This window comes from Ammospiza nelsoni, chromosome 18, assembly GCF_027579445.1.
Source record: "Ammospiza nelsoni isolate bAmmNel1 chromosome 18, bAmmNel1.pri, whole genome shotgun sequence".
Lineage (NCBI taxonomy): Eukaryota > Metazoa > Chordata > Aves > Passeriformes > Passerellidae > Ammospiza > Ammospiza nelsoni.
This window is the reverse complement of record NC_080650.1, coordinates 5502533-5514649: the sequence shown is the minus strand read 5'-3', so window position 1 is coordinate 5514649 and position 12117 is coordinate 5502533. Positions and strand designations below refer to the sequence as shown.

The window sequence follows — 12117 nt, the reverse complement described above, 5'->3', positions numbered from 1 at the left end:
CACTCAGAAATCCAGTTCCTGGCTTCCCTGTGCAGCTGGGTCTGCTGGTGGCACTATGTGGAATCTGCCTGTTTCCTTCCCACCCACTGGTAATCCTCCCAAAAACTCAATCACCTGCTGCTCAATCACCTCTGTCCCCTACCCATCTCTTCTCCTAGAAGCTCATTCCTGCCCATGGTATTCAATCACCTGTTCCCTACCCCTTTTTTCTCCTAAAAGCCCTTTAACCACCAGCTTCTTGCCCACTCAGTGCCCATCAGCAAATTCTTACAACACAGCCATGCCAACAAAGACAGAAAGCCAGTTAACCTTTAACCAGCTCCCCCTGGACAGGCTTCCTTCACCTGCACCTCAATCTGAAAGGCAATTTGTGACATGCATGGCCAAAACAAATAGATGGGGCACAAAGAACCATCTGGGCTGAGCTCCTCTCTCTCCCTGATCAAACACATCCACAGCTGCTACTGCAGTCACAAACAGGGCCTGGCATTTTGTTTCCAAATGCAACCTCCAAAAGAGGAAAGGGTGTGGGGAAAACTGAAATAGAGAAACCAGTAACCCCCATTCCCAGCCCAACAGATGTTTATGGACAGAGTTATTTAATGAGGCAAGCACAAACCAGGTCAGGAACTGCTGGGCAGGGACTGAAGTGTCCCTTCACTGCCCACTCCAAGGCAGGGCATTGCCATGCCTCAATCAAAGAACCCCTATGATAAAGCCACCACATTAAACAGTAATTAAATCATTAGAATGAGTAGGTATCAAAGTGCCTTTAATAACTAAAAGGCACCAAGATACAAGGAAGAATCTGTGCCATGCTCTCTATGCATGCAGTCAAAGCTTGCTTTCTCCTCCCCTCCATTTTCTTCTTAACACATAAATATTTATTTTCTTTCATCCTAACAGTCCTTTTCTCCTATCAAACAAAGGTATCAACACTGATGACAAGTGGATGCAGCCATTAAACAGAAGCCATTCAGAAGTTTCAGTGCATCAGTGCATTTTGCAGGGGTTTATAAAAAAAGTAACATGCAAAGGAAATGAAGTCTTGCTCTAAATACAGAGGAAGCTGGTGGACAGAATACAAAGCATTGGAGTGGAAGATTCTCATAGCAGCAGGGAAAAAATTACCCTGAAGGAAAAAAGTGTTCTTGGCTTTAGACAAAACCAAAACATACCATTAGTTTACTCCTGTATTTGCCCACTCTTTCCTGCAACAGACTCAGAACTCACTTTATCCTCCCTGATGATGTAACTGCATAAACATTCCAGGTCTTGTGTGAAACCCTAAAGAGCTGTGGAACTGAAGCTCATAAAGTCCTTCACTTCATAAAATTTGCCTTATTACTTGAGCATAAATTTCCCTCTGACTTCCTTTTGTGCTATTCATTTTTATTTCCCTTTTATTCATTTCTGGGGGTTTGTTGGGGATTTTTCCCATTTTGTTTTGTTAGGGAATCAGGATAAAGGGATGTCAGGCCATAAGAAGAGAGGACCAGAAAGCAAGGGGGAAAAAATCTGACAAATACAATACTTTGAAAGAGTAATTTCAAGGGAGAGTCTGCTGATCTCATTCAGAGATGGAAGAAGTAAAGCAGCACAGAGTGTGGCTAACAAAAAAAATACACTGAGTCTATATGAATTCCACCTATGGGTGATGAAAAATATGTGAAGGAATTCTGAAGCAACAGGAGTAAGGTAAATCAGAGAATGTTGTTCACAAAGGATATGCTGCAGCTCAACCAGAAGTTATGGCATTAAGTACAGGGTGGAGCTTTACAGGGCTGTGTTATGTTTGGAGGGGTTTGGATCTGATGAACATAAACATTTCAGGCTGGAAGAGACTGCTGTGAGATGACAGATAAGAACCTTTTGATATTATCCTACTTAACTACTCTGAAAACCAAGTTGATTTAGCTGCAATACACAACTTGCCACCAAATCATCCTGAACATTAACTTGCAATTACAATCTTTCTTATAGTCCTATATCCAACAGAATTATAATTATAAATTATACACTGACTACAGTTGTAAATAGAAACTGATTTTCTAAGTGTAGGCCTAAAAAACCCTCACAGCTTTAACTGATTCATGGTAATTTTCTCAAAAAGTGACCCTTCTCAAGCTCCTAGAACTGGGAAATACATTTGAATGAGAGACAGCCCAGAGAAGAGTCATATTCTAGTAACACAACCAGAATTACAACACATAAAGCACAACACTTTAGTCAAGGTGCTAGCCAGACCTTCATGGGGCTGGATCTATGGGAGTTGATATTAGAGGTGACAGAAGCCTTAGAGTAACCTGATTAGCAGGAAAAAATAAGAGATTAAAAAAGCAGGAGAGAGTCATAAACATCAAACTTAAGCAACTCACCTGGAAGGGAGCCTTTCCTGTGAGACACTGATAAATGATGGTTCCTATACTCCAGAGGTCAGCTTTGGCATCATAGTGTTGGGACATAATGACTTCTGGTGCCTTTTGTGGGAGAGAAGAGAAATTTCTTTTATAAGAGGAAGCAGTTTTGGTGGTTTGTTGGTTTTTTTCAGGAACTCCAAGAGATAAGTCACCATCATGCTATAAAACCTCTTGAGCTAGATTCCCCAATAACCATGGAAGATTTACTCTCAATAAGACTGTAACACTACATTGAATGGGCCACTTCCCTATTTAAGTGGGGGAAGCACAGACTTCCATTCAGAAGACAAAAATACATCCTAATATTGTGTATTTTGGGCAAACTCAGCACTTCCCCTTCTCCCAGTGTACCAGAAGAAACCCCACTGAAATCACAAACAGATCTTCTCAACCAAAGCAAGGAGAAAGATCCAGAGCAGCAAAGGCTCCCACTGCACAGGTGAACTCCAGCCTCCATCCTGAGCTGCACCACTTGGGCACTTCCCTCATTTAGCCCAAGATGGCAGCACATTAATTCAGCTGCAGGGCCTGGTGCCAAGGTCACAGTTTGGGTTCAAAGGCAGCGTTCCAGTCCAACAGCTTGAGCCCTGCTGTGCCTCAGACTCTGGTTTCTAATCCCACATTGTGCCCTCAGCTGCTCCCTCCCAAAGCTGGAGACAGTGCAAGCCCCCAGAGCCCCTGGCTCAGCAGGCAGAGCCTCAGGAGCAGCAGCAGAGGAGGGACAGGAGGCCAGGCTGGCTAATCCCTCGTGTTTATAACCACAGATTTCATTGCACTGCTGCCAGCAGGGAACAGGATCAATTTTTTAGCTCTGTTATTAGTAAAGGCCACACGTAATGGAAATAAAAAAAGGCAACAAGTAAATTGTGGAGAGGAGCTTGGTCTGTCCCTAAGGGAAGGAGGCATGACACCAAAAAAAGCCAAAGCAGCAGGACAAGAACGGCACAAGGAGGTTTCAAGTCTTGCCATGGCATGGATCATACTGGGGTTCAGACAGAAAGCTCCTTTTGGTAGGGGTAAAATACCTTTCTGTTATTTTAAAAGAGCAAAATAAAATAAAGTAGCAATAGGCTGTGAGCTAAAGCAGGGAATAAAGTCCTGCCTTGCCAGCAGATGTTCCCAGGGCTCCTGCACAAGACCTACAACAGCAGGAGGGAAAGACTTCAAAATCCTCCCTAAATCCCAACTGAACCCTCCCTTCCCATCTTCCTTCAAGCCCATCAATAAACAGAGAACAATATGAAACATTGAGATTTCTTGTTAATATCCAGTGTTGTTTAAAATAAAAATAAAAAAACAAACAGAAAAAAACCATCATCACTAGTTTCCTCCAGCCCTTTCAGAAAATAAGCTGGGTGTTTTCAATTACTTCCACAAGGGACTCCGAAAGAAAAAGTATCACTAAAAATAGACAACTCAGGAAACTCTCACAGGAGAAGAGAGTTACATCATCTTCACATATAGCATAGCTCAAATAAACATCAGGCTTCAAATAAGGGAGAGAGAGGAAGTGTGTTTTGCTTCAGGTAGTTCTGTGGAGCAGACTACCAGATGCACTAGGCCTGTGCAGTGCAGCACAATCCAGCCTAACCCTGCCCAAAGACTACAGACAAAAAACTTAGGAGTGGATTAGACAGTGTTTGAAATGAGTTGCCTTTTACCCCAGGGCACCTGTAAAAACTTGAACCTAAATTGACTCACATCATCTTTTTACTTTGAGCTCAGACACCCACGTCCCCAGGAACTATTACAAGTCTGGTTATGACATTTTTATTTCTGTCTGGTTTTCTCATTTTTCCTTTCAGTGACTTGATGTGACACCGAGACCTTGACTGCTGCCATGAGCACAAATAAGAGATCACCTCATCACAACCTGATCCCAGGGTGGGAAGTACAAAGAGGGTAAAGGGATCAGTTTGGTTTCTTACACACATCAGTTTCAGTGTCTAAGCAGCCATCCTGAAAGCATGGTTTACCCACATCTCACCTGGAAGTTACATGACAGCACAGGCACCTGCTGTCTGACACTACCAGCAGCCAGAACTTCAGGACTGTGCTGGTTTCAGGCAAATAAACAAAATTTCACCTCTGGGGAAAAGTCTAGATAAAAGCAAAGCCTTGCTTTTGGGGAGCAAAGCAGGAACAACACAGAAAATCCTCTAGAAAAGTCACACTTACCATGTACATGGGTGAGCCACACAGTGTTGCTGCCATCATGTTGTTCTGCAGGTACCGGGCAAACCCAAAGTCAGCTGCAAGGAGAAACAGAGGTGGGTCAGGAGCAGACACCAGCTCTGGAGAGCCTGCACCTTCTCCAGTTCATTCTTCCTACTCTACCTTCACTTCCCACCAACCTTTGCAACCTATATCCTATCTTGGTAAGGCTTTGACAGCTGTTCTTGAGCAGGAGCACCCTTGTGCGAGTTATTAATGCACAGTACAGACACTACAAAAGGACAGAGCCAGTCCCAAGAGTGCTCAGATGAACAAACTCCCATCCCTCTTTCAGGGATCAGAACCCATTTGCCTGCACTCTGAAATGCCAGCTGGGGAGGCTCTCCTGACTTGAGTGAGAATGTGCCAGTTCAGAACCAGCCAGTTCATCTGCTGCTGTCTCAGCCTTTCATTGGGGAACTGAAAGTCGCCTTCCATTGAAAAGGCTGCAATGTGAAACATCCAGGAGGAACCACTACTCACCACTACCCACATTTCTAGACCAGCCCTACCAAAATGAGTCTTGTTCTGTTCCTTTAGAAGAGTACCAACTGTGCTAACCCCAGCACTAGGCCAGATAACTGAGCCACAGTTCACGTAGCAAGTAGAAGAGCCAGGAACAAGGAATACCAAGAGGAATTACCTCTGCAGGTTACTGGGCATCTGATCATATGACACTGAGATGTTCTCTCAAGGTTACCAGATATTTCAAGCTAGGACATTGACACAGCTGTTTACACTGTCATCTGTCACTACTGAACTGGTACAGCCAGGTTCTCCCTGGACCATGCACTCCTCAGGGAGCACAAGGAGGGTTGCAGGTTACATCACACCCAGAGCAGTTGTGCCCGCAGCCCTCCTGCCTGTTTGCAGCTCCCAATCCCTTCCTTACAGATATTAACTCTGCTTGACAGAAAAAACAAAAAACCAAAACCAAACAAACAAACAAAACAAAAAAAAACGCCACACCAAAATGCTTCAGCTGAACAACCAGCAACATTTCAAACTTTTCCACTGGAAATTATTTCCGAGCTGAAGGAAAGCACTAACACTTTCTCCACAGCACAGGGTTAAGCTGAGGAACACTTCTGCCTAATTTTTACCTAATTGGCGTCAGCTTCAGCTCTGAGTTGTAACGTAACCAAAAGCCCACATGTGAGGGTGATGTCATCTTATTTTTGAGGGACTGCAGGGAATATGTGTGCTCTGTAACTGGATTTCTGGAGCACTCATCCCAGCTACTGGTGCATCTGTGCCACTTGCCTGATGTGCAGAATGGGAATTTCTTCAAGATGCAGCTGAGAAGCCTGTCTCTGGTTCAGACTGAGAAAACTCCCACTTTTGGGTCTGCCTGACAACCCACTCTGAGGCCAGCCAGGAGAGCACCTAGTACCAGGTCTTCAGACAACAACATTTAACCTCAACACTGTTAGAAGCTGAAGACAAAAGTCACAACTTCTGCTCATTTCCTGATAAGCCTGGAGATTACAAGCCAATTAGGGCAGGCTGGCGTTTGTTTTTACTGAGGGTGGCACCATTGAACTGAGAGCAGAGCAAGGCCTGCCCAATTCCTTTGTGTCAAACCTGTGTCCTGGCAGAGTAGAAAGCTTTTGCTCCTACTGCTTGCAGGCAGCTGAAGGCTGCATTTACCAGAGGAGCTAAGAATGAGAAACGTTAGGGTGTTTTTAAAGTGGAGAAAAGCTTTTCTCCTCCTAGACAGCTCTCCAAAGTAAAATGGAGGTTTCCATGTGTCCATCACCAAACTCCCAAGTGCTCAGGGTGACACTGTAGCGGTGCCTTACCGATCTTTATGCGAATGTTGTTGGGATTTGATTTCCTGCCCCCAGCATAGGAAAGGAGAATATTCTGGGGCTTCAGGTCCCGATGGATGATGCCCTTGCTGTGCAGCATTTTCATGGCACCTGCTATCTGCTGGAGGAAGAGCCTGATGGTGTCTTCACTGAGTGTCCGCATAGCTGGCAAGGAGGAAAGAAAAACAACCACAGATGAAAAACTCACAGTGCCAGTTCTCTGAGGAGCCCAGAGGGCAGAGTCTCACAGCAATTAACTCTAATTTGTCATTTTATTCCCACATATGATGTCTTTTCCCCACACACCATTTCTGAATGATTCCTACAGGCAACAAGGGAGAGCATTTGCATTCCCAGCTTATTCTGTGGTCAAGGCTGTTTTCAGCCCTGAGTCCCTCATGGTGAACTCAGGCCAGCCCTGGGTGCTGAATCTGGGTTATTAACTGTGTCCAAAAGTGGCATCTGGTGAGGTTTAGAGCTTCCCTCAGCAAGGCAGATCCAGGCAAGCACCAGGCAGGGCTGTGGCTGCCTGGGATTATGGTCAGCAGCAGCTGGATACCCAAGGTCAGAGCTTTATCACATAGACCAGGTCTAAATGTGGAGCTCAGAGGAAAGGCAATTAGGATCAGGATTTATACCTGCAAGAGTCATTGAGGCCCATGCTGGACCTGGGAAGGGTTGATAGGTTAAATTCACAGTAGGTTAGGGCACATGGCCAGCAGGGATCTGTACCTTTAGGGTATGAATCCAAATCTAGGCCTAACCCTTGTGCATCATCACCTGACCAAACCAGAATTCTAATCCCAAACCCCGTGTTTGGGTGAACCACAGTTCAGGACTTGACAAAAGACCTTACCAAATGACCCCTGCAAACCATCACCTGCCACCCTCCACCCACAGATACAGCAAGAGTATCTCAAAATGTTTTCACAAGCCAAGTTTTTTAAAAGAATGTATTAGTGATCAAAATCTGCAAATAAAGCAGCTCTGGAGTGGCCTCTCCTGAGATACAGCCTTCCCAGGGACCATGGTGTGAAAACAAACATTGAAGGGATTAAAATAATTTTCAACTGGCTCTTCTAATCAGAGCAGTGCAACATCAGCTCTCGTTATTTTAAGAACTACACGTATGAAACTCTTGCCAGAGCTGGGAACAGCCTGCTGAACAAACCCCAGGATCAACAGTGCTACCAGCCTGCCTCCTTGTCAGTCACTGAGCAAGTCAGGCTTCAAGGAAGCACCATACCAGTTGAATAAAATTATTTCTTTTGTAAAAAGTCCTGTAAATTACTTGGGACTTCATTATAGCTCTTCCAGCTGTTCTCTAGTAAGACATTAAAACAGGCTGGCAGGAGCTTCAAAACATCACCCTAGCCAGTCAGCTAGAAGGGAGGAATCCTTATGAAAACACAGCTGAGGCTGCACACAGCTTTAACACAACACAGGAAATGAAAAATCTAACTTGTAAAATACATGGATGGGACGCAGCAAGGGACACAGATAAGTTAAGCAGCGCTTAGAATAGAAAATAAACTCCCACCACTCCCAAGGCTCACTGGTCTGGGAGGCACAAGCACAGCTAAAGTGTCACCATGGCTATCAGGTGGTCCTGGCCTCCAACACGTGAGAGCAGTGCACATGTACACGGAGTTTCTGTCCCCTCACTGAGCCTTTTCCCCATGAACTGGCACTCAGCTGCAGTTCATGAGACTCCTCTCCAGAGGGGAGATTCTGTGAAGGGATTTTAAGGATACCAAGAGGCAGCTCAGATGCAAGTCTTCAAAACACACCTGCATCTTCTGAAGAAAGCACTGCCTCATCTTTAACAAAGCTCTCCCCAACCTCCTCCTGAATTATCACAGTGTACTCAATCCCATACCATTTTCTGTCTATTAAAAGTCCAGCATCTCTTAGCTGTGCTAAATATTCCTTCCACCAAAAGCACTCTGTAGTATTTCTGCAATTTGTACTCAAGGAAATCTATACAGGAATGGTTAAAACACCATCTTTCAACAAAACAGCAGGAATTCAAAAGTTGTATTTTCCCAATTCAGCTCAGGCCCAGGAAAGGACAGGCTGACCACCCTCCTCCACACATGAAGCAAGACGTGAAACCTGATAATTGTTATTATTAAGGCAGCAGGCAATTACCAGCTCCTGGCTGAACACACTCAGCCTCTAGCAGAGGAGCTGTGGAGAGCCTTGTCCTGACCTGCAGTCCCAGGAGCAGCCACGGCTCTGAGGCGTTCCCTGTCCTGCAGATAATTTGGGGGCTATAGGGCAAACACAGCACCAGCCACAGCCCTCAGCAAACCAGCTGAGCCTCCCTGATGGCAACTCTAACTCTTCATAATACTGAAAACAACCACATTGCTAACAAGATCACAAAAATTCATCAATAGAAAACAGTGTTTCTAAACTACATGTTTCTGCAGAATTTAAGCATTTCCACCTCAAAGAAGTCCATACAAAGTTCTCAGCCCTGCAAAAGAATTGTTTTCCTGGCACACAGAATCTAAACTGGTGTCTTGGGCCTGTGCAGACATAGTCCCACAGTGCAACTGCAGTAGCAGAGTGGAGCTACCATTGCAGGGCTGCAAAATCAGCCAGAGAAATCTGCTGGATCCTCTGGCAGCATTCAATCTCACAAATCCAGGCAGGACTGGGAAACTGAGGCTCTGCCCTCAGGAACAGAAAAGGGACAGTCAGTTCCTTGGAGACAGCAGGGGCAATACCCTTTTACCTCTCCCCATTAACAAACAGGCTGTAACACTGGAAAACAAAACTCCTTATCTCTCATCCTCAGTCCATCAGTCTACTGTGTGACAGCAGCAATCTGCAACTGAAGGACAGAAACATAAATACAACTGACATTTCCAATGACTTCAGGATACTGGGCCTGCAAAAGTTCTCCCAGACCAGCTACCAACAGCAGAGGGAATGAGAAGATACAAAAAACTCATTCAATTTATGTGCCATAAAAAAAAAAAAAAAAAGCCCAAGAAAACCTCAAAACAGTGGAGAACAAAACACTGTCTTCCTTTGCTACATCTCAAACAGGGAACTTGTAAGTCTGTCCCTGTAAAAAGGGGATAGTCTCATCTTCACCAGAAAACTGCTGGCAAAATATAATCCTGCATTAAAGTCTGGGCATCCCTGTGGATGTCTGTGGTGAGCAACACATTCTTGCAGAGGATGCTGTTTCACAAGCCCTACTCTGCCATTACTGAGAAGCAATAATATCCCTGTGTTTATTTTCATGGGCTCCACTTCAGTGATGAGGCACTCTTACTGCCTTGGGCTGCTCAGGTCAGTAGATCAGAGAAAATATTTACTCTGGGTCACTGTGGGGCCCACGTACCTCGAGCTCTGAAGGCAGAGAAAAAGGATGAAACCACCTAAGAAGTGCCCTGGTCAGCCTGTTCTGAGAAGTTCAGAAGTGCAGTAAACAGCCCCCGTCAGCTGATCAGGAGATGTACTGCAGGGCACCCACTGACGTTGGGTTACACCATCATTTTGGAACAGTTATTTAGGAAAAAGAACATCTCCTCTTACCCACAGGTGTCACAAGTATCTCTAACATAGGCCCAATCCAAGTCACACTGAAGTCTGAGAGCAAGCTGACTTGTTTGGGGCCTGGCTTTGAACCTATCCCATCTACCCATGGTCAGTGACACAGATTCACACTCTTGTGACTCTTCTGTACAAGCCAGAACACTTATTCCAGATATGTCTGTGGTGGGACTAGACCTTCTTAATTAACTGGCTGTAGAGGGAGAAAAGCTACAGAGCAATGTTCCACACCTCTGGTTTGCAACAGGGTCCCTGCACTACTTGGGATGGACTAGAAAGATCAAACTCCCAGCATGGTCAAACCAAGAAATTCCCTGTTATGATATGAAAGCAGCAGCTTTAAGAAACATCACAAATATGCTCTCATGAGTGTCCACAGCCTGTGCCAACGCCAACTCACAGAAATTAAGGAATTTCAGCCCAGCTGCTCCTGAGTACCTGAGGACACAATCCCAGATATTCCTGTACAGAGCTGGTCCCTGCTGGAACACCTCCCCCAGCTCCAGCACACAGCACACACCTGCCACTCTCAGCTCAATTCTCAGCAGCCTCCACTGAAAGCAACTTCTAGACATCTCCCAGAAGGGAAATTGCATTGGACCTGTCAAGGACACCACCACAGCAGAGCCCACAGAGCCTTGGGCTGTACCAGAGATGGATGGGGCTGCCCAACACCATAAAATCCAGCCAGACACACACAGTGCACTCCAACGTGCACCTGTGCACGTCCTCCAGTCATGAAGACAAGGAGAATGAGAGTGCCTTTGGATTCAGCATGGAATTACCACATTGCCTAATGCCTGTAATTAGAGGGCAGAATGGATCTGGAAGCTTACAAGCAACTCATTCAATGAGAACCAGGGGATTTGCATGTGCTGCTTGCTTAAGTGTTACAGGAACTACCAACCAGCACAAACGTCTGAGGAGCCAGTGGGAAAGTAGATGTTGCAATTAAACACCATCACACAATTATCAGAATAACTGAAGCAGCACAATAACCACTCAGTAGAGATGAGCCTCCTGAGTAGCAGTCAAATACTGAAGAAATCTAAACTTTCCAAGATGAGTTTTCAGTGAAAAATCACTCCTGTCAAAAGAACCCTGAGTTCTTTTGCAGAAGCTGGAAGCCTGCAGAAGCTGGAAGAGGAGATACCCCAGAGGAGCATGTGGTGAGATGCAGAAATCTGACTTTTATCTAGGCTCTGGGATCTGGCATTGATGGGAGTAACTAAACCTTCTTGCTGCAGTCCCTTCCTGACTCCTCCCTTGGAAATTGGTGCTTGCTGGGTTCTCTTCACTGGCAACCAGCACACAAGTGTTAAGAGTTAAAACAAAACTAAGCACCAACTTCCCAGACACAACAATCTTTACAGTTGCCAAACCAAAATATTTTATTGGTAAAAACAGAGCTAAAGGTTAACTTTCTCACATGAACTCAGGCAAAGAAAGATTAAGTTTTGCACCAGGTAACACTCAAACAAATCAAACTGGGGTAAAGCTGAATTTTATTTGGAAAATACAATTCATTGTCACTGTCTCAAACTAGCCACCAGCTTCCTGAGTAATTTCAATTGATAGGCCAGGAAGTGAGCTGTATTAACAGCCTAACTGCATGCTTCACTTTTTTCTTGAGGGTTTTTTTTTTTTTGAGGGAGGAGGGTGGCAGAAGGGAAAACAACAACGTACACACAGAAGTAGTGGTACAGACCAGATGATTTCCTGTAAATCCTTGTTTCTGTTATTCGTTTCTATAATTTCTTGTTTGCACACACAGTTTCCCAATGAGAGTGCAGGGCCCACTGCTTTAAGATCAAGGTTCACTTCATGTGCACGAAAGATAAAATATTAAGCTTTCAAAGCCCATGCACTGGTAAAACTGAAGTTTTGCTATTTTTTAAAAGCACTTTATTTATAAAATTTGCATTTGCATTCAGAGAGAAAAAAGAAAGTACCAAATACAAAACCATCCTCCACTGGTGTCCATAAGAACATTCTGCCACCACTAAAGATCTAAAAAGAGCACAGCAATACCCAACAGATGCAAAACATATCAAAGACAAAACACACTAAACCTGGATTTTAAAAAACAAATGCCTGTC

The 12117-nt window shown here is 44.7% G+C and overlaps 1 protein-coding gene across 5 annotated transcripts in view; it reads right to left on the bottom strand.

Moving 5' to 3' along the window:
- ULK1 (unc-51 like autophagy activating kinase 1) overlaps nt 1-12117 on the bottom strand; it is a 75018-nt gene that overhangs the window by 45373 nt on the left and 17528 nt on the right. For all 5 annotated transcript variants that reach the window (XM_059484973.1, XM_059484977.1, XM_059484975.1 and 2 more), the window contains exons 7-9: nt 6437-6610; nt 4599-4672; nt 2379-2480 (exon numbers count right to left, since the gene is read on the bottom strand). In XM_059484973.1, coding sequence (XP_059340956.1) covers nt 2379-2480; nt 4599-4672; nt 6437-6610 — 350 coding nt within the window. The remainder of the gene's footprint in view (nt 1-2378; nt 2481-4598; nt 4673-6436; nt 6611-12117) is intronic.